We start from the raw sequence: 22,716 nt of genomic DNA on the forward strand, positions 1-22,716 counted from the left end.
CGGGCCCTCCATCAATGCTGGTGGGAAGCCTTGACTGGTCCAGTTCTTTTGGAAAAAAATATGGATACCTCTCCAAAAAGTTGAAATGGAACTTTCCTTCTGACCTAGCAATTACGTCTCTCTCTCTCTCTCTCTCTCTCTCTCTCTCTCTCTCTCTCTCTCTCTCTCTCTCGGATGGTGGGGATCGAACCCGCTTCCATTCTGGATCAATCACATATAAGACAAATGCCTTAGCTCTGTGCTACCACTCTGGCCTGCAGTTCCATTTCTTTTTTTTGGGGGGGGGGGGCACATGCATGCTCAGGGGTTAGTCCTGGCTATATGCTCAGAAATCACTCCTGGTTTGGGAGACTTGGCTTGGGAGACCATAGGGGATGCCGGGGGATTGAACTGTGGTCCATCCTAGGCTAGCATGGACAAGGCAGACGCCTTACCTCTTGTGCCACCGCTCCAGCCCCTCTCTTTTTTAATATAAAATATTTAAGCACCATGATTACAAACATAATTGTAGTTGGGTTTCATTCATAAACAGAACACCCCCCTTCACCAGTACAACATTCCCTCCACCAATGTCCCCACCCTCCTTCCCAACCCTTGCCTGTATTCGTGACAGGCATTTGGCATTCTACTTTCCTAACTGTACTCACCACTCTTTGTGGTGAGCTTCATGCAATTCCATTTCTTGACATCTACCCAGAGGGCCCCTATAACATATGAGTGGTGGTACATATCTAGGTTTTAAGTAAAGATGAAATCACTCAATTTACTGCTCTGTGGATGGATCTGGAGAATATCATGTTGAGTGAAGTTAATCAGAAGGAAGGAGACAGACACATGATCTTTCTCATAAGTCAAATATAGTGAAACAAAGTAGGGGCATAACAAATACCCAAAGGCCAATGAAAACTGAGAACTAGTCTTCTGTAGAAAGCTTACCCTAGCTGAAGGAGGGAAGAATGGGAGATAGGATAGGGTTGGGGAAACATAGGGACAGTGGTGGAGAGAAGTGAACACTTTTGAGGAAGGGTGCAGTTCAGGAATGTGTTATGTTTAAAACCCTATCATTAACACTGTTGTAACCACAGTACCTAAAACAAACAATTTAAAAAACAGAAAAATTAGAAGTGTACTTACATGTAGTTGATTAATCATTTGAGAGGACTTTGAATTTGCAGGATAGAAGAAAAACTAGTTGTCTTGCCCTAAGGTTAGGTGTGAATTGAATGGGTAAAATCTCATTTTATTATTACTGTTATCAGTTTTGCAATGACTGATACCGAACACAGTGAGGCATCCATTTTACCACTGAGTCACACCCACAATCTCCACTGTTATTATTTTTGAATCTCAGTGGGAGTAGAAGAGAGTTTGTATGTACCCTTAGGTCTATTCAACCAGATGAGGACAGTGGTTCTTTTTTCTTGATGACTCGCTCATTATTTGCCCTTGATGTTGGGATTTTGTTCAAGGTTTTGCTCTGCCCAGAACATCCACATAGAAGGGACCACTTAGGTCAATTGCTTTACTAGCTTTGTGAGTACTACCCTGCCTCTCCTTGTCTGAGCTTTCCTTCCCTTGTCTCCCTTCTGAGGGTGTTCTCTTTCCTCTTTCCTCTAATGAAGGAAATACTCTCTTGCTTTTCTTTCTCTTGACTACATTTAGGGTTGCTTAAGGTGTCCCTCTCAAGGGGCAAGACCAAGTGTGACAACCTTGCTTTGTGTATAATTCCAGTCATAACACTTTGTGTATTTAGGCACAAAATCAGTGCAGATTAACAAGTAGCTTGCTCTTATTGAGCCTTCACTCCCCAATCTCCGAAGTTGTTCAATGCTGCAAGCATGGGGTGCCTCTCCTAAGCACTTTGATCACACACTTTGGCTCTCGTAACCTTTTATTGAGTTTCCAGACTTTTACCTATTTTTTCCTCCCTGTTTCACATTCCAGGATATTCAACCCTGCTGTCATATCAGCAGCATTTGAACCAATAATAACCTCTTTTCTGACATTGGTGACAGCTCTGACATGTTTTCTCTCAAACCCGACCTCAGCTCAAACACCTTCCCAGGAAATGAGGTCTGTGGAGTATCAGTTTGATAGAACCAGGTTTCATATGGCAAAGTGACACCTCTTTCCCTTCCTTTTTTTTTTTTTTTTCTCTCACTCTTTTTTTTTTTTTCCTTTTTCTGAAGGCAGCTGAATCTTGGCCATCTCAGGGAGGTCATTCCGTTGCTGCCTTAATTAGGTTCCTTAATTTTTTCCTCTGGCAAGTTCAATGGCCAGTAACTCGGGATAGCGGGATACTTGGAAAGATCATCATTTTTTTCTCCTCTCCCCTCTCTTTTCAGGGAGAATACCCTCCGGATTCTGAAAGCTGTGTTTTTCCTCTGTTTCCTCTCACTTTCTGGTGCATATTTGGCTTTCACATTTTTAGGGAGAGGAAAGTATGCCAGTGGCTTCTTGTGCTTTCTGTTAGGTACAGGACAGGCCTCCAGAATAATGAATCATCTGACCCAAGAGGATAATAGTGAGAAATAGTGAGGTAGAAGAAGCTTGCTTTAGGTGTAATGATGCTTTTTAGCAGTCTTTCCATAAAGCCTTTATGTCTTCATTATGCTGTTCCTTCTCAGAAAGTTATTTTCTAAGTTCCCTGAACTTTTTCAGTCAGTTGCTCTAAAGTGGAGGCAAACATTTGTTCTTCTCCATCAGTTTATCAGTTTGACCTCAGTTAAGTTTTTGAATTATTGGTTTTAGAGCCTCTTTATATGTTCTTTTTGAAATTTCTTAGTGAAGAAATTTCCCCAGTTTTTCATAGAAATCTCTTAGGTTAAGATATTTCTCCAATTTTTCATAAACGAGGTCTCTTAAATTATAGCAATCCTTTCCAGAGGTGATATTCTAGCAGTTTCATCACTCTCACATTGGATATGGGAATGGTTATCTTTGGGGTAGACTGGGAGGGCAGTATAATGACCAACCATATAAATGATCATTTGGAGAGCAAGATAATGGTTTGTTATGATTCCTGCTTATTAAAGGAAGTTTCATGAGGGAAAAGTTTTCCAGGTCAGAGAGACCTGGATACAAACTTTGACTCACTCTTGAACAGTATGACCTTAGGCCTCAGTTGTTTTATGCATAACATGGAGAGATAAAATACTTCCTAGAGTTGTTGGGAGTAGGATGCCGGTGACCGAACTCGGGTCGAGTGCGTGCAAGGCAAGCACCCTACCCGCTGTTCTATCGCTCTGGCCCTTGATGATGGTTTTTAAGCTTTTTTGTGTAGAAGAGTTCCCAAAGAGGTTGTGAAGTTCAGATGGTCACAAAATTGCTATGCTGGAGGTCTGACCTACTTGAGACCTTTGTTTTGTTTTTAGTAACCCATTAGGTCATACTGATGTGGGTGGCCCACAGGTAAAGTACTTTTAGCTTTCAGATTAGCAAAGAGGTGAAGCCCTAATTTCTCTGGGAAGCCTCATCCTCAACTCTCTATTTTGTTTCTCTGGAGACACTGGCAGCAAATAATCTCTCAGAGCTCTTTTTAGCAGCAGGGTAGGGCTGTTCTTTATTTTTGCTTTTAATGACAACTTGAGATATCTTTGTATTGGATGGGTTCCTTGAACAGTATTTTGAGTCAGAATCCTAAGTCTTTTGGAACCAGACTGGAAGTATCTTCTTTTTATATTGGCTGGTAGAAGTGTGACTTGGTTTAGGCAAGGGGGGGGGGGGGCAAGAGTTTGGAAGGAAGTGGTGTTTATTCTTAAAGTGGGGTCTTGAAAGGCCTTGAGGAAAAAGAAGGGAAACAAACTCAGGATTTCTCCCTGCTTCAGATGGTATTCCTTTTGGAATGTGAGGAAAATGACCCTATTTCAGCCATTTGTAAATTATTTCTGGTTATTTCTTCTTCCATTGAATTTTGCTTGGCAGTCTACATATTGACTGCAAAACTACTTTGAAGGGTTTCTTTTTGCTTTTAAAATTCTGAGGATGGGTATCTGGCTCATTGAATAGACCTATGATGACCAGAGCTTGATCATTCCCGAAATTAACGTTAGTAATTTCCTGACATAAGGACAAAATAAATATTCTAGCCTGTGGACAAACGTATTTCAGTGCTTCCACTGTTTTGAGAATTTTGCATCTACTTGTGTTCCCAGAGAGCTCTCTGTGGGTATGTTTTTTTTACAGCCTTCTGTCAGGCATTGCACTTCATTGCCAGCTAGGGTTTGGCCTTTGAAAAGGGACCCAAGAAAGCAGAATATTTAAAAAGAATATCTTTGGAAAGAATCTTCAGCATTTATTTAATTAAAAAGTATGTAAGTTAGAAATTAAGTATCAGCTTCAGAGTTAGTTGGGAAAAGTAAATCATGTGAGATGTACCTTAAAAGTTTTAACTCTGCAACATTTACCCCCTCTTTAAAGTCCTAGCCATGGAATTTAATGAGTTTAAGGGTGTGCATGTGATCCCTACATCAAGAGCATAAAGCAAAGTGTCAAGTTGTTTGTGTTGGTATTTTTTCGACTCCCATGTGAAAGATACTTGCTGTGGAATTTTCAATTTGAGTTCACCGGAGATGGTTGTATTTGATGGCATTGGGCTGCTGAACCCAATGTAAAATAGATATTGTGGTGAATTTCATTGTAAGAAGGTAGCGGAGAAGACCAAAATAAAAGATCAATATTTGATGGTCAAATGCTAGCGAATAAAGGAAAATTTGGTTAACTGGACAGGTTTTAAAAAACGACTCCAACTTTTTTTTGTGGTACAAATTACATTTATATAGAGTTGAGCGTGAGGTAGATGGTAGGTGGTATTGAAAATTTAAAGAGTGAGGGTCTTTAAGCTATCTACGACATTTAGCATTTCTGTGGGTTTAATTTTTGTCTCATCAGTCATAGCATGTTCTACATCTTACTTTGATATATAGTTTTTGTTATATAGGTTAAAAAACACCCACTATTCAAATGTTACTTTAAATTCAAGTGATAGGAAGACAAATGGAAAATAAGCATTATGCTGTTGACTGATCATTTTGGTCCCTGCTGAAGAATGAGAAGAATTATAATGCTGGTTTATTGTGAAACATAATATGACGTTCCAATACTTACAGCCTAAACATTTCCAAGGTCCTGCTGACAGCTTACTTCTTTCAAGCAGTATTTGATATGGCTGAATACCAGTTGTCCAAAGAAATTTGAATGTTCTTTGGTAGTCTTTATCTAGTGTAATCCCTGCAGAAGATGTGCAAGTGTGCATTGACATGATGTTAAAATATATGGTGACTGTTTTCTCTGACAAAGCAAATCATCATTGGGTTCCTTAAAGTGGAACTTCTCTACTAATGATCTCAAAATAGTATCCCATTCGCAAAACTCAGCAATCCTCTATGTCTCTTGAGCTGGATGGAGTTCAGGTTTTCTCATGGGTTCTGTTTTATAGATAGCCATTTCCTTTTCCCCTTCAGACATTCTTCTTAAATGGTGGGACTCAGAAGTGAAAAGACTGTACATAAAACAGGGAAGAGGTGACATTCTGGCTTGGAGGCTGGTGAGAGTCTTGTCAGGGAAGCTTCCACTGGCCTTGTTTAAAAGTCAAGAGTATGTTTTAGGAGCGCCAGCCACTCATGTCTGCTGAACCTTCTGAAATGTTGGAGCATCAAGAGAGGTGGGATTCTTCTTTTAAACATTCCCTGAAGCTCAGGTTCCTGAAGTTCCTGTCCCCTCTCCTTGCTACTTTTAGTTTTACTTGAGCAACAGTGCTATCAGAATCTTTTTAGATTGCTGTGAAGCCAGGAATTGAATGAACTAAGAACACTGTTAAGATCTGTATTGAGTAGGAAAGCCTTACAGAAAAGATACCTTTAGAATACGATATAGTATTATTTTTTTCACAACATTTATCTACATATGTACATATAGCACACATATATAAAAATGAATTGCTCTCACACATTTAAATATAATGCATGATTTTAATGTCTTAACTCTGTTGAAAGGTTGAGAAAGATTTTTTTCAACCATCTCATCTGTGAATTATTATTTTTTAAAATTTTTTTGGCCACACCCATTTGATGCTCAGGCGTTACTCCTGCTAAACACTCAGAAATTGCCCTTGGCTTGGGGGACCATATGGGACACCGGGGAATCGAACCGCAGTCCTTCCTTGGCTAGCGCTTGCAAGGCAGACACCTCACCTCTAGCGCCACCTCTCAGGCCCCTCATCTGTGAATTCTTGCCTTTAGTACTCAACTACTTAAACCTTTGGCAGACTCACAGTGCCAGAGAATGTGATGCCTCCTCCACATCAATATTCCATTTATTCATTAGGAAAAATGGGTCTCTGGTATAAATTCAGCCAATTTCTTCTTGTACTTTGTAAGTTTATTGTAGTCTCCTCAGTAAATAATCCCTGAATGAAATTGTTGTATTCTTTTATATGCACTTGATTTGGCAAATCATTGACAAATAAATTATTTTTACAAGCAATTTAATGAGTTACTAAATACAGCCATTTTACAAAAGCCTTAAAGCTCATGCATTTGGCAATGTTTTAGCTTTTATTTGCACCGGAGGTAGATTATACCTAGGAAATCATGATACAAAACAAGGAGAAGGGAGGAGTCATGCGCCTAATCTCAGATTTAAAGGTAATAGTTTGTGGTTCAGCAACATGTTGGGATGTTATGTTGGAACTAATGTCATTATGACCTATTTTAGAAACATGAAAAATGTCTACACTAAAGTGCAAATAGAATGGCGAGAGATATAATTTATTATATACAAGACAGTATATATACATGCATATGTATAAACTACAAAATACAACTGTGAAATAGTTATTTAGCTAAGGGGATTCAAAAGAGTTACTTAAAATAATTTTGTCATTATTTTGTATGGTTTAATTATAAGGAAGATGGGGAAAAGCTTTCATTTGGCTGGATGATTAATTCTTTTGAGCTTCCAAATGAAAAACAGTGGGTTGGGGGAAAAATACCTCCAAATATGAAATATTTAAAGATCTTATTTTAGTTTTCTAAAATATTTACTCAAAGAAGCAGTGCACATAAACAATTATTTGTAAGAGATGGTCGAACAATTAGTTCTCCGCTTCCCTGATCTCTCTCTTGGATGAGGTTAAAGCAGGGCTTGCCTCTTCTCACTCAGAATTTGGTGGATGATAGCAACTTGGTTTTCACTTCACCTGCATCCGTACATTTTCTGTCCTTCATGTTGGAGGTTGGTTGATAAAGCCTCCTAGGTGTTGCCTTTTGAATAGTTATCTGGAGCATGCTAACTAGATTCGGTGGACAGAATAGCTCTGGTTGCCAGAGTTTTGGGAAAGGTGAAAAGAGAGCCAAAAGCCCACACTGCCCCAAGCCCAAATCTTGCAGTCCCATCACAGTTCTTCCACATTTTTTTTTTAAAGAGTGGGACACATCCATCTATAGCAGATGTACTACCAGACCAGCAGTTATCTACATTAGGTTCCATTTGTCATAATGTAGTGGGGAAGGTGATTACAATTTTAAAGTTAGCTTATAATCAGAAAAAAACCTATTTTACTCTGTGTTATAGTTCTAATTGACACTTTCGGAAGGAGGTATGCCATCCACTGATTAAAATCATAGGATATCTGTAAGGTTTATTTATAGAGTTAGTTTTGAGGAAGACTAACAACAAAACAGTGGTCCAGGCTCAAGATGTTTGCCCTTTGTTAAGCCACTACAAATAAATGATTAAAAACTTAAAAAATAAGAAAAGAAAAAGAAAAGAGAGCCGAAAGCAAGACAACTGATTTTAAAATGCAGTAATGATTATAGAAGTGATCACAGGTTTCTTTTTCCCACTGGCCCCAACCCACTTAACTTCCATTTCATCTGCAAATCCTGTGGCTTTGCCTCTGAAGATCTGTAAATCCAACCACTTTACCTCTCTATTGCAGTTACCCTAGTTCAGGCCTACATTATTCTGTACCTGCTCATTTGTGTTAACTACCTAACTAGTTACTATGATCATGTTCCTGCCCCTTATCTTTATAAAACAGCTGAAGTGAAATTTGTAAGCTGGAACATATAATTATTCATGTCAAGATTCTTCAGGGCACTTGTTTTGGTCTCAAACTTCTTGGGATTGAGTTTTCACATATCTGCTTATGTATTGGACCAGGTCCTTTTCCTCCTGTCCTTTTAGTCAGCAAGCTCCTCCATCCACCTGCTCCCACTTCTGTTCCTTGAATTCTTCAACTCACCACTCTTCTCTTTGGAAACACTATGCCCTTGGATCTTTGTGTGGTATCTCCACTAATTAGTCTGGAAAAGTGTCTCTGTCATCAAAGCTCAATAATTCTCTCCATCAGTTGATGTTCTGTTTTATTTTGGCCATTGAATTTAATATAAATGAAATGATCATAGACATTTTAACTTAACGCCAAAGCATGACAACACTAACTCTAGGATGGGAGACACAGTTTGTTATTTGTCTCCCATCAGAACCATAAATAGTGCCTGGCACATGCTAGAAGTTCATTAAAATCTGTTGAATGAGCAGACACTCATAAATTCTTCATCATGAGATGACCTAAGAGATGAGCTCTCGAGCTACTCCCAACTTTTAGTGCATTAAAAACATTGTTATAATAAATCAGGTGTTTTTGGTCACCCGCCCTTCCAGTTCAACACTTGACAGTGTTGAAGTTGTTACCTTTTCATCTTGATTTTCTTACTGGGCATGGCAGTAACAAAGGTGGAGCTGATTTACACATCAGGAAAATGGGTCTGAAACTTGCCCTCACCCAGGTCTTTGGTTCACTCTGTAACCGGTTATCCCTAGTATGGAGCCTTTAAGAGAGGACCTATGCATCATTACTAATGGCTTTTTCTCTTCAGTTCTGTGTAGGAACTGTCATTTTAGCAGTGAGCAAGACATAATACCAGGGTATAAATAACTGCCTTCTGAGAGCATTAGAGCACATGGTAGTTAACAAAAAACTTGACAGCAGAGACATAAAACTAACTACTTCCTATCAATTGTTGAGTAAATGAAACAGAAAGGAAATAAAAAAGTTGATCTGATTTAAGACCAGTTTAAGAAACACATCATCTAATGAGCCTAGCTATTTAATAAAAAGTTAATAAATGAGTGATCACCAGTCACAGTGACACTGTCATCCTGAGCAGATTCCCAGAAAGTATACAGTTGCTTTTAATTAGAGATACAGTAATGTGTCTGGGGACCTAGGTCCTTCTGTAAGAAAGTATTTCAGGAAAAAATGGCAGTGCTAAATGCTTTTAAATGTTTATTGTGATGAGGGCATGGTGCACAATATATGCTGATTAGAAATATTTCCAAACAAGTCTGTATAGGCTATTTGCCTTGCATGGGAACAACTCGGGTTCAATTCTTGGTACCACATATTAGTCCCATGATCCTGTCAGGAAGGAGTGAGCCCTATGTCTAGAGCCAGAAATAAGTGCTGAGTACAGCAAATAAAAAACCAAAATCTTGAGACATTTGGCTTGTAGTATTGCTTATTTGTGTGGATCTAGTTACCGCTAGTTACTGTTTTAGGGGTCACATTTTCTGAATGAATTAAGTGAAAATTCCAGATAACCAAGCAAAAATTGACTTTTCCTGTGAAAAGAGGCAAGTAGACTTCTTCTAATCATTTTTGTTGAATCTGAATACAAACAGAAAAAATACAATTATGAACTTACATGCTAAGGGTAGGAGTGTTGAACTACTAAAATTTTTTGATATTTACACATGAGATTTATTTATTTTTTAAAATTTTTATTGAAACCATTGTGATTTACTATGTCCTTTATGTTTATTTTTGAGCAAGCCCTGGTGTTGCTCAGCAGGTCACTCCTGGTGGGCTTGGTGACCATATGCAGTGGCAGAGATTGAACCTGGATTAACCGGGTGTAGTGCAAGTACTTGCATCTCTCTCTCTCTCTCTCTCTCTCTCTCTCTCTCTCTCTCTCTCTCTCTCTCTCTCTCTCTCTCTCTCTCCTCTCTCTCCTCTCTCCTCTCTCTATCTCCACATAAAAATCCTCTAAAGTAGGGATCCTGTAGACAGACTTGCTCCATTTGGATGCTTGAAGGCAGGAATCCCTTCCTTAGGTTGGCTCTTTTAGCTCGTTCCCAACATCTTCAGGACCACACGTCCTTTCCCAGGCTGCCATGGGAGCTGGGTCAGGAATATTCTGCGCTGTTTCTTTGGCAAGAGGTTTGTCCCTAAAAGCTCTAGGGGTATTTTAGGGGGAAATAATTCCTTACTGACCAGTTGTGTTGCAGCACCTGAGACCCAGTAGAAGTGAGAATTCCACACCAAGACTTCTAGATCTCTGTACATTTGCATTTTCTACACAGATCATTCCTTACACTGGAGCTGCTCTTTGCAGAGCCAGTGCACTGTGCCCCTGACGTAGGCCAGGAAGCCAAAATCTCTCCTGCTGTCCTGCTAGGCTCTCTCCTAAGGTAGGAGACAGTCATCTTGCAGATAGCTTCCTGTAGCAGAACTCCCAGGGAGTGTCAGGGAATACTCACAGATGCTGCTGACACTAGTGTGTGTGTGTGCATGCATGCATGTGTGTGTGTGTGTGTATGTGTGTACATGCATGTGTGTGTGTGCGCGTGTGCGCGCTTGCTTTCTCATACTCTTCAGGAGGCACCTTTTTGTGTTTGTCAGGTTATGTGTGTCAGGCTCTTCATGAGGCACCTTTATTGTATCTTCTCAACTTCTGAATCTTAGGGTTCACAGGGACAAGTCCACCAGGACATTTGGGTTCCTATAGTAATGCCCTCCCTTCCCCAAAGCTGGTGAATTTATCATTGTGAGAGGGGGCATGGGGGGAAAATCACGTGTCTTTGAGAGATTTCCTTACTTCCTTCCTATTGTAGTTGTAACTTTGGGAGAGTTTCAGGTTGCAAGGGGAGGCCTGATAAGCAGGAGTTCAGTTATGATTAAAATCAAATCTGGTGGATTTAGGAAGAGATAAGTGGCATTAATGTGAGTGGGCTTCCTGTCTCCCCCACACTTTGTCCTTGAGCTAGAAGACTTTCTTTTAAGTTACTTGCTATGGTTGTGATAGTCAAAGGTATTGGAATATATATTGAACAATGTTTCTCTGCATTACTTTCCATATTGTGGGATAAAAGTTAATTATCTCTATTGACTCCCAGGAGTAGGGTTTGAAGAGGTAGAGTTAATAAAGACACTGGCAGGAATTGGGGTTTCATGGAGATAGAGATGATCTTAGGGAGGAGGAAATAAAATGACTTTTTCCTGGAAAATTTGTAGTAGATATGATTTGTTTCCATCTAGGTATATGAGATAATTCCAATACTGTTCAATACTAATGGTCATAACTTAATTGAACATTTATTGTCAGGTACATTCACTTACATTACTATGTTTGCATGTATTTATTTGCACATTTAACATTTGTGGCCATCTGTGCTGTAGGTACTGACATAATTTCCTTTTTATATTGGAGAAGTGTGAGAGACACAAACACTTTAGTACCTTGCTCAGTTCACATAGCCCTTGGGATTGTCTAGCCCTGCACTGTCAAACACAACTCAGATATGACCAGGGAGAGGGCTTGGCTGGCTAGAAGTACAGAAAATACCTTGAAAGTATAGAATGACTGGTTGGAGAGAGAATACAACATGCAGGCTTATGATTCTCAGCATCACATTTGGTCCCTTGTTGCCCTGCCAAGATTGATCCCTGAACATTGAGCCAGGAGCAAGCCCTAAGTCGCACTAGGTGTGCCCCAAAAGAAATAAATACTAAGTGAACTTTTTTTTTTTTTTTTTTTTTTTTTTTGGCTTTTGGGTCACACCCGGCAGCACTCAGGGGTTACTTCTGGCTCCATGCTCAAAAATTGCTCCTGGTAGGCTCTGGAGACCATATGGGATGCCGGGATTTGAACCAATGATCTTTTGCATGAAAAGCAAAACCTTACCCCCATGCTTTCTCTTTAGCCCCTGAGTGAACATTTTGACATGTTGTGAGTGTTCGATATTAAAAAGGATCTAGTTAGGGATTGTCTGTGTGTTTTTTTCATATCTTTATTTAAACACTGTGAATACAAATATGACTGTAGTTGGGTTTCAGTCACAAAAAGAACACCCCCTTTCACCACTGCAACATTCCCACCACCAATGCACCTTACATCCCTACCTCACACCCCCAGTAAATATAGGATGGAAGAAAATAATGCTTGGTATTCCACTGGTGGGGTTTCTTGTCAATGCCAACCTCTTATTGGAACTGAAGGAACCCCCTTCTTTCCTGGCTCCTTACTGCCTGATTGTCTCTGAGCTCCACACACAAATTTTGAGCTCCACACACAAATTTCTAAACCCAGCTCCTGCATTAACTAGAGGGTTCGCAGCCTTATGGCTCCCTTTCCCTTTCAACTCTCAGGGGTGTTCAAGGATGTTGGAGCAAGCAGGAAGAAGGGCTGGACTTCATCTCTTTCTTCTTCTTTTCCAGCAGTTGGTTCTGGCCTCCAGCTTTTTTTTCTAGTTCCAGGAATGGCTTCTAGTAGTCCCTAGAGATGCTATCACCACCCTGTCCCTAGGTGCCTGAGTTCTGAGGTCAAAGTAATATTGCAGCAGGTAGGGCATTTGCCTTGGATCTCCAGCACCATACTCCCCTGAGTCCTACTACCAGGAGTGATTCTGAGCACAGAGCCAGTAGTAAGTCCTGAGCATAGCCAGGTGTGACCCCAAAACAAGCAAAGACCAAAGAAGTTTGAGTTTTTCCCCCAGAATAGCCAAAGCAATCCTTGGGAAAAAGATGATGGAAGGCATCACTTTTTCCAATCTCAAACTGTAGTATAAAACAGTAGTTATTAAAACAGCAGGGTATTGAAAACAAGTAGACCCTCAGGTCAATGGAATAGAATCGAAAACCCAAAGACAGACTCTCAGGTGTACATATGGTTAGTTAATATTTAATAAAGGAGTAAAAAAGTATAAAGTGTGGAACAAGGAAAGCCTCTTCAGTAAATGGTGCTAGGAAAAGTGATTAGCTACATGCAAATAATTGAACTTAGACCTCTTTCTAATACCATGCATAAAAGTTAAATCAAGGGGCCGGGTAGGTGGTGCTGGAGGTAAGGTGTCTGCCTTGCAAGCGCTAGCCAAGGAAGGACCGCGGTTCGATCCCCCGGAGTCCCATATGGTCCCCCCAAGCCAGGGGCGATTTCTGAGCACATAGCCAGGAGTAACCTCTGAGCGTCAAACGGGTGTGGCCCAAAAACCAAAAAAAAAAAAAAAAAAAAAAAAAAAGTTAAATCAAAATGGATTAAAGATCTTGATATTCAACCTGAATTCATAAGGTATGAATAGAGGGAGACATAGGCCGAATTCTCATGGATTGAAGCTAGAAGTATTTTTTTGTTTGTTTGTTTGTTTTTGGGTCACAACACATGGTGCTCAGGTATTACTCCTTGCTCTATGCTCAAAAATCTTGCTCATGGCAGGCTCAGGGAACCATATGGGATATCAGGAATCAAACCTATGTTCGTCTGGGGTTAGCTACATGCAAGGCAAATGCCCTACTACTGTGCTATCGCTCCGGCTCCCTAGAAGCATTTTTTTGTGGGTAAAACTCTTCTCACTGGGGTCAGAGTGGTAGTGCAAGAGGAACTGTGGACCTTGCCCACGCTAGACTAGGATGGACCATGGTTTGATCCCCTGGCGGCCCATATGGTCCCCTAAGCCAGCAGTGATTTCTGAGCATATAGCCAGGAGTAATTCCTGAGCGTCACTGGTGTGGCCCCAAAAGAAAACAAAACAAAACAAAAATCCCCAGAAAACAAAACTAAAAAAAACAATCTCTTCTGACAAGGAGAAAGTAGCAAAGATATACAAATGGGACTACATTCAATTAAGAAAGCTTTTACCACCTCCACAGAAATGATGACCAGGATACATAGATAGTCAAAAGACTGGGAGAAATAATATTTGCCCACCACTCTGATAGATGTTTAATATATAAGATATATAAAATAAAATTGCTCTGGGTCATTAATCATCAGAGAAATTAAGATCATAACAACAGTGAGATATTGCCTCATACCACGGACAGTGGCACATACCAAAAAGAACAACAGCAACTAGTGCTGGCAGACATGAATTTGGGGGGGAAGGGAGACAACCTCATTTATTGGGACTCTCAAGTGATCTGTTTTGGAAAACAAAAAATGGCCATATAACTAGGAAATGAGCTTCTATATGACAGAACAATTCCACTCCTTGGAATAAACTCCAGAGGCCCAATAACATGATGCAGAAAAGACTTCTGTACTTCTGTGTTCATTGCAGCACTATTCATATAATAGCAAAAATCTGGAAACAACCCAATACCCCCCAAATATGACTGGATAAAGAAGCTCTGATACATATACACAATGGAATACTAATCAGACATAAGAAAGTTGAAATCATGCAGTTTGCTGATGGACTTGGAGAATATCCTGCTGAGAAAGGGACAGACCCAGTATATCCCACACATATGCAGGATATAAAGAAACAAAGTTGGTGGAATAACTAGTACTAAAATACAATAGAAACAAAGGGCACAAAAACTGGTCTTTAGAGAAAGTTTGTTACTGGGGGAGGAAAGGGAATAGGTCAAGAAGGGACTAGCAGGCAATGATAGAAGGCAATGCCTACTCTGGATGAGGACTGGATGCTGAAAGGAGGTAAAGTGATATGTATGATACCCAAACAGTAACAGTATTGCAAACCACAGTGCCTTCGGTGTCACTGGAGAAGTATATTAAAATGCAGATTACAAGTCTCCAATTGGAATTATTCATTAGGTTGGACATGGGTTCAATAATCTGCTATTTAAATAGACACAGTTGGTTTTCCTGATATAGTTATCCTATCTAGGATAACTTTGAGAAAATCTGCTCAATTCCAGGCTCTTTTCTAAGGATGGGATTATAGATATTTTAACCTTTGACTTAGACAATCAAGGTTCTTCATTGCTGCTGGAGGCTAAACATCTAACTTTTGTTCATTCAGCCCAATAAACTGATGTAATTTGCTGGGAGAAGGGAGTGTTCTCTCTTGTGTGCTGTTTTGTCTACTTTTCAGGCTGTGCTTTCCCAAGCTTGTCTGCATTTAGAGTGTGTAAAGGCAGCATGTATGCAGGTGGATTAAGGTTGTAGCATTAAGGCCTTGGAAGCTGCCCCACATCCTTTCAGAGGCATTAAAACTATATTAGAACCAGGAGACTTGTGTCTTTTGGCCTTTGCTGGTGGGTGTATCTGTTTATCTATGTGAACAGCAGTGGACATTCCTTTGTGGAATGTTGGCTTCTAGTCAGTTGATTTAATCAGTAAAATGAGTGGGTTCTGCTGGGAGGAGCTGACAACCCCCTCAGAGAAGAACAAGAAGTTATTCAACCCTGCCAGATCATGGGGCTTTGAGTTTGTAGGGGGCAAGGATTTCAGAGTGACTTTTCATGGAGTATAAAAATTAGTTTTGCTCATAGGATTGTGTCTCTCCTGCAGTTTGGGGCCTGGTGCACTGTTTGCTGAGATGGACTGACCTCTGCTCCTGGCTGCCACTGAAATTGTGTCTTCCTACTCAAGCAGCCCTTCTTTGTCTTAGCCTGCCTCACTTTGCATGGCTTCTACCTGCAGAACATTAGCCCAAAGGATCCAGTTGTTAAAAATTGAAGTTCCTAATATCTTCTGATAAGTACAATATAAGCTTTCCTTTGATACTTGACTAGAATTGAAAAAAGTTTGGCAAGTCTGAAATGCCTTCAGGAATATACACTCCCTGGAGTTTTCCTTGGTAGTAACTGCCACTACCAACAACTTCCAATGCCATAAAGCATATGGGTTCAATGTGTTCATCCTCCTTGCTTGTGGATTGTCCGCTTTTCCAGGGCCTCTCTCTCTGCTATATAGACCCAGCTTTTTTGTTAGATTTTGGGCCACACCCTGCAATGCTCTTGTAGTTATTTCTGACTCTGTGCTCAGGAATTATTTCTGGAAGGCTTGGTGGGGGGATGCTGGGGATCGAACCCGGGTCTGCCATGTGTAAGTCACATGTCCTACCTATTGTGTTATCACTCTGGTCCCAGCTTTGCCTTTTGTCTGTAGCTGCTTCCCCCTGATTGCTTCATGTGTGTTCGTTCACCTATCTACAGTTTCCATGTAGTGTCATGTAACAGTTTTATACGTTTTTTTGTTTTTTGGGCCACACACGGTAGTACTTAGAGGTTATTCTTGGCTCTATGCTCAGAAATCACTCCTGGCAGGTTCGGGGGACCATATGGGATGCCTGGAATTGAACCCAGGATCGTCCTGGGTTGGCCATGTGCAAGGCTAACACCCTACTGCTATGTTGTCTCTCTGGCCCTGTAATAGCTTTATATTGAATAAATGTCCTCACCTTTAATCTGGTACCTAAAATTTACCTGTTTATATAAAAATAAATTTGAATGATTGATTTTATCATTGAGGTAGATAATTTCCACCCATAGCCCTTCCATAACCCTTCTGAACATGTTTAGTGTTCTCCACCCCCATTTTAAAATATCGTAACTTTGGACGCAGCTGAAGGTCCAAGGTGAGTTTACTGACATGCATTCCAATTTGATTCTACACTCCAGTTTTCCTCTATCAGTCTAAAGATCAGAACCTCAGGCTACATTTTGTTTTTCTGTGGCATTATCAGATGGTTCTTGATGAGTTACATACAAGTGGTGCTTTATTATGTTGAGGTCTGTGACCTCTAAAGGGTTTTTAACAAGTTGTGCTTTCCCAGGTAAGGTAGTTTATCTAGCTCAGTGGGGAAATGTTAAGAACATTGATGAGGAGCTGGAGCAACTGTACAGTGGATAAGGCACTTACTTGCCTTATACAGTGGGTAAGGCACTTAACTTACCAGGTTCAATCTCTGGCTTTCCATATGGTCACCATGCACACTGTCAGGAGTGATTCTTGAGTGTAGAGCCAGTATTGAACATTGCAGGGTGTGTTCCAAAAAGCAAAACAAACAAACAAAAAAACAAATAAGACAAAAGAACATGACTAAGTGGCCCTGGTCTTCTCTCTTATCCTCTCCTCTCTTGTTCTATTTCCTCTCCTCTCCTCTCTTGTTCTATTTCCTCTCGTCTTGTCTCGTCTCGTCTCGTCTCGTCTCGTCTCGTCTCGTCTCGTCTCCTCTCGTCTCGTCTCCTCTCCTCTCCTCTCTTCTCCTTTACTCCCTTCTTCCATCTTCTCATGTCTCCTCCCCTCCTTCTCTCTCCCTCCCTTTTCCTTCCCTATCCCTCTGCCCTTACCATCACTTCTCTCCTGTCCTTTCCCCATTTCTTCTCCATTTTCTTTTTCTTTTCCTCTTCTCTTCCCTTCCATTCTTTTTTCCTCAAAATCTGGTACAGCAACCTCACAGCCTTGCTGTGCCTACACACAGTGTGCATGGTATTATGTAGACAGGACTGTTGTGTAGTATCTGTTTTATAATGGAATTTATTCAACAGTACGAACCTAAAACCACTGCAAAGTTTCTGTTATGTTGTCTTTGGGTATTAACTGTGTGTCTGCTCATCTCACATATAACACACCAAATGAAAGAATAGTTGTGATGGTTTTCTCTTTGTGTGATAGGGTGGTTGCTATAGACAGCAACCCCAAGTTTGAGTGTGTGCTTTGAATGTGCTTACATATTATGTTGAACCTTAGGAAATGTGATTTTTTTTTTGATTTAGAACAATGGCAACTTTGCATATGTAGTCAGTCTAATAAATATTTTAATATTTGGGTCATCTGGTTAGGAATGATCTAGGTTTTTTTTGTTTTGTTTTGTTTTTTTGTTTTTGTTTTTGGGTCACACCCAGCAGTGCTCAGGGGTTACTTCTGGCTCTATGCTCAGAAATCACTCAGGGGACCATATGGGATGCTGGGATTCGAACCACCATCCTTTTGCACGCAAGGCAAACGCCCTACCTCCATGCTATCTCTTCGGCTCCAGGGTCTAGGTTTTTAAGCCAGAGAGCAGTAATGCAGGGAGGCAAGGTATGGCCTGTAATGAACTTCATGGGATTTATAATAGTTCTTTTATATTTTAAAAGTTGACTTGCTAGACTCTGGTCATGTTCGAAGAATTCACACTTTCTGGATTTATTTATTTCTTTATTATTATTATTATTTTTATTTTTATTATTTTGGTTTTTGGGTCACACCCGGCACCAGTCAGAGGTTATTCCTGGCTCTGCGCTGAGGGCACATATGGGATGCCGGAATTCGAACTGGGGTCTGACCTGTGTTGGCTGCATGCAAGACAAATTCATAACTGCTGTGCTATCGCTCCAGCCCTAATTTCTGGATTTTAGCTTTTCTACAAAAGTTAGAAAAGTGACACACTAGTCGGTGGTGTCATGTAGGCAGATCCTAAATTGCCATGTGTGCTTTGAGGTATGTCACTTAATATATAAAGTGAGATAAGGTGGGTAAGGGAACTGGAAGAAACCATTACCATCAAGTGTCACCTCTAAATTGAAGACCTGGTATAGTTCTGGATTCTATTCACAGAGAAAGAATAAATAAGCATAATTAGGGAGTTTGTTCATATACTAAGAAATGGGGCAACCTTAATTGACTCTGTGCTTCCTATTTAGTATGATGTGGTGACAGATCCTTCCACTGGCTTACTCTCCTGACAGAGGTTAATGTAATATCTTTTTGTTAGGTTGTTGTTTAAATCCTGACATTTATGAGAAAGGGCAACTGGACAGTTTGCCAGTTCCTAACTTTAACATAAAGAATAGTTCCTGAGGCTGGTATGTGATTTTTAAAAGTATCAGATGTTTGTTGATGTGGGGTTGGGACTGGAAGTAAAGAAAAGTATTAAGTAGTGGAAGAAGGACTGAATAAATTATTGTTCATTACCATCATGAAACTGTTAAAATGACAAATTGGCAAGACACAGGTTGATCCAGAGGTATTTCCCCTAGGAGTAATAATAGTAGCTGCAATTTAATTAGTGCTTCCTATGCCCTGGGCATGGTTCCAAAGATTTTTCCATATAGGAACTCATTTATTTCTCACAATTGTTCTATGAGTTTCATGCTCCTTATTTCCGCTTTACAAATAAATGAAAGCATAGAGAGCTTCAATAACTCACCAGCATAAGCTTTAGTTCATGGCAGGACTAGGGTATGAACTCAAACAATCTGCATAACAAAAAAACCTTAAAGTAATTTTTCTTGTAGTCTAGATTCTTAGGAACACCATCAGCAAAACGTTTAGTGATTGTATATTAACTTGTAACTGTTCTTAAGTTCTATGGATTGTTGTCTTATATTTTTAGATTCTTAGGCTCATTTTGCTCTATGAACCCATAGCAATCGTTTAGTCTCTTGCTTTTCTGATATAGCTTTGTCTTTTCCCCTTTTAAGCCAACTGATTCTTCCTTGGAAGCAAAGTTAAACTTAGTACTGACCCAGAGCTACTTTGTCTTCCCTATTTTCCTGTGGGAGTCATATAAACTGCAGATTGAGTTTACATCCTTCAAGTTCAGATGAAGAAGCAAGTGCCAAAGGGAAAGCCAGACACATGCTTTTAAGCCTTCCAGGTAGATTTTAGGTGCCCTTTAAGGAAACAGACTTAGAGTTTAGTCTCAACATCCAAAGGGAATCAATACTAAGACTGGATTGAATTAATGTCTAATCTTTTCAAGGTTTGTATGAACCTAAGAGGTAGGACTCTAATGATCCAGTGGAGGCCCTTGGGTTAGATCTTACCTATTGCATTTGTGTACCTAGGAAGGAAGTTTTTGAGAGTCTCTAATATGTATGATTCAACTTACCATTGGTAGAAGTGGGAGGGTATTTTAGAATGGACAGGGAAAGAATTTTAGACAGTTCATCAGGCTGTCATAACAAAATACTGTAGCTTGGGCATTTTACATAACCCACATTGGTTATGTTTGCAGTTGTGAAAAGTCTGGGAAGTCTGGATAAAAGTGCTGGTGTTTTTGATCTCTAATGAGCGCTCTCTTTCCTTCCGGTTTTTATCAGAGTAAAAGTTTGAACATGATGATCTTGAAGGTAACCAGCACCTCTCATGATTGTTGAACTACCTTTCTGCTATAAAAAATCTTTCAATACCAAGCAGAATCTTGTGCAGTGAGCAGTTGTACTTGTTGGTGTTGCAACAGTGACTTCCGGCCATAGTTTCATATTTAGTCCCTTCTGTGATGAGAAGGCTACCAGTTTTTCTTTAGCCAGCAGAAGTTGTAAAGCAAAAATAGCTCCTAGTCACAAAGGTCTAATAAAGGACTTTTCCCCACCAAACTTCTATTGAATTCTTCTGTTTGTGCTTGAATGTGCTGCTGAAGGGAGTGGGGAGCTTGATAGTCCAGGTGTAACTAATGATGTAGCACCAACCTTTAGTTATCAGCACTTTGTCCTTTGTGGGAATTTACTTTCATATTTTCCCCATTTCCCCCCTCCCATTCCTCTGATTTGAGACTCTTTCAGAATGCTTATTATAAGGATGGTGTGTGTCTGGTGTGCGTGTGTGTACACGTGTGTGTGCATGTGAGGGTAGATTTATAGAAGCTAGAGCTGAGAGTGACTTCTCATCACCAGTTTGGTAAAGACACTTGTTGGTTTCTCTGTTGGGTACCAGGTGGACCCTGTGCTAGTAAGCTTGTTATCATAGTCCCTGTGATTGTTTTTTGTTTTGGAGACCTTGACTGGAAAATATAATTTGCTATCAGCAGGGCTCTTTGTAGTGTTTGCCCTGTTATCTAGAGCATTCTGGATTGAACCCAGCTTGCCATGATATGAAAGGCCTTTGCAAGACTAGCCCAAGGGGACTCGTGGATAGCAGCTGATGGAGCAAACAATGAGATTAGGGAGAGGAGGTTCTGTTAAACAATCTGTACTCTTCTGACAACTGTACTCTTTCTGACAGCTCCCAAAGGACCCACTCAGACTTTCCCTCTAGGGGGTTTCTATTCTGGTCAGTCACAGAGGACAGTCGGTTTCCTAGTGAGACCAAACCAAGGGAGGAAGGGATGAGTATGCTCTGGCTTGTGGGAAGTATTGACAACAGCATGGCCCTTGGAGTCTGGCCCAGTTGACTTAGTTGCTGGCACATTTTCTGAGTCCCAGCTTTCTCACAGATAAAAGATGAGGATAATCTTGAAATGGGCAGGGTTGTGAGGAGACATATTGAATAAAATTCTTGCTGTCTGGTATATTTTCTTCCCAAATCAAAACAGCTTGGACTTCCTGGAGTGAGAGTCTTGAGATTAGAACGCTAGATTTGGAGCACTATGATCATCTGCTTAAATTATCAGGTCAGGGGGTCAGAGTGGATGATGAGAGCACAAAACTGGTGAAAGGGCAGAATTTCTGCTCCAAAGACATCCAGCGGGGAAGTTCCTTGGCGATGAGAAAGCCCTGATTTGTTAGAAACGCCTCGCCTTTCTATCAGGTGCAGAGACAAACTTAACACCTCTCTTCAAGACGTCTTCCTTCTCCTTTGGATGCTACCAGTGAGGAAAAGCATCTTCAGGGGGAGTGTACTTTGTCACATCTGGTCACCTTTTGCACAGTCCTGAGTTACAATCCATTCTTCTCATTGACAATCTTGCAATGTGACTTGAATGAAAATTTTGGTATTCTTTGCTGAGTTGAGATGCTTTAACTTGGAGGTCTTTTGCGCTGGTTGAATATAAATCCGATTAGGAGCTCTGTGTGCTCTGCCACAAATCATTACATGCCTGCATTTTACTCTTATAAAATAGGGAAAATGACACGACTTTGTCTCTTAGGCACTTGAGTACATTAGCTAATGATCATGAAACCTTAAAAATAGAAAATTTGTATGAATGAGGAGAGCTTTGGTAATTGCACATTTGCATCATTTTGCTTGGCTTTCTTGAAAGTCTTGCTTTCGACACGAGGATGCTCAGGTTGATTCCTGTTCTTCTAATTGTAGAGCAGGCTTAGAATAAATAAGTTCCAGGAGTGCTGAGAGCAGTTAAGTTGCTACAGCATCTTGCAGAAATCCTGAAAGAGAAAGGCTGGAGTGGTTTTGGTTTGAGTTGAAATGCAAAAAAAGCTGTTGATATTGTTCAGGTACCGAATGCTAGAAAATAAGCAGGGCCAGAGGATAGTCATGGCTTTCATTCGTGTTAGATATTTATGTCCCCATTACTGTTAATCAATTACTCAGGCTTTATTCCTGTGGCAGTAAACATACTGTTGTACCAGCCTTTTTTGATCTGGGTCACTGTGCTATTTTGTCAGCCTCTGGAGGAAAGAAATTGTATCCTCTAGAAAAGTTTGAGCTCTCTCCCTTTTTTACTTGTGATAATTATTTTAGGATTTAAAGTACAGCCTTTACAAAGCTGTAATGTCTTAAATACTTCCAATAGAAGACTTAAAAATATATATATTTACAGATGAAGCAGGTCATAAATAGAAGCCAGACTGCATGCCATTTGATAGCTAATCTTGTTTTCATTTTGTTTCAGGCAGTGGAGCTACTGCTGTGGTTCAGGCTGCCCTGTGCAAACCCAGGCAAGAACGTGTAGCAATCAAGCGGATCAACTTGGAAAAATGCCAGACCAGTATGGATGAACTATTAGTAAGTAAAAGTGAAGGGGATACCCATTGCCTGCTTTTCTTTTTCCTTTATGTTCTTAATTAGGAGGAACTGG

General features: G+C 40.3%; 1 protein-coding gene across 1 annotated transcript in view; it reads left to right on the forward strand.

The window, feature by feature from the left end:
- STK39 (serine/threonine kinase 39) overlaps positions 1-22,716 on the forward strand; it is a 308,961-nt gene that overhangs the window by 38,565 nt on the left and 247,680 nt on the right. Inside the window, exon 2 of the mRNA XM_049773425.1 lies at positions 22,531-22,643. Coding sequence (XP_049629382.1) covers positions 22,531-22,643 — 113 coding nt within the window. The remainder of the gene's footprint in view (positions 1-22,530; positions 22,644-22,716) is intronic.

Source organism: Suncus etruscus, chromosome 5, assembly GCF_024139225.1.
Source record: "Suncus etruscus isolate mSunEtr1 chromosome 5, mSunEtr1.pri.cur, whole genome shotgun sequence".
In the NCBI taxonomy this organism is placed as follows: domain Eukaryota; kingdom Metazoa; phylum Chordata; class Mammalia; order Eulipotyphla; family Soricidae; genus Suncus; species Suncus etruscus.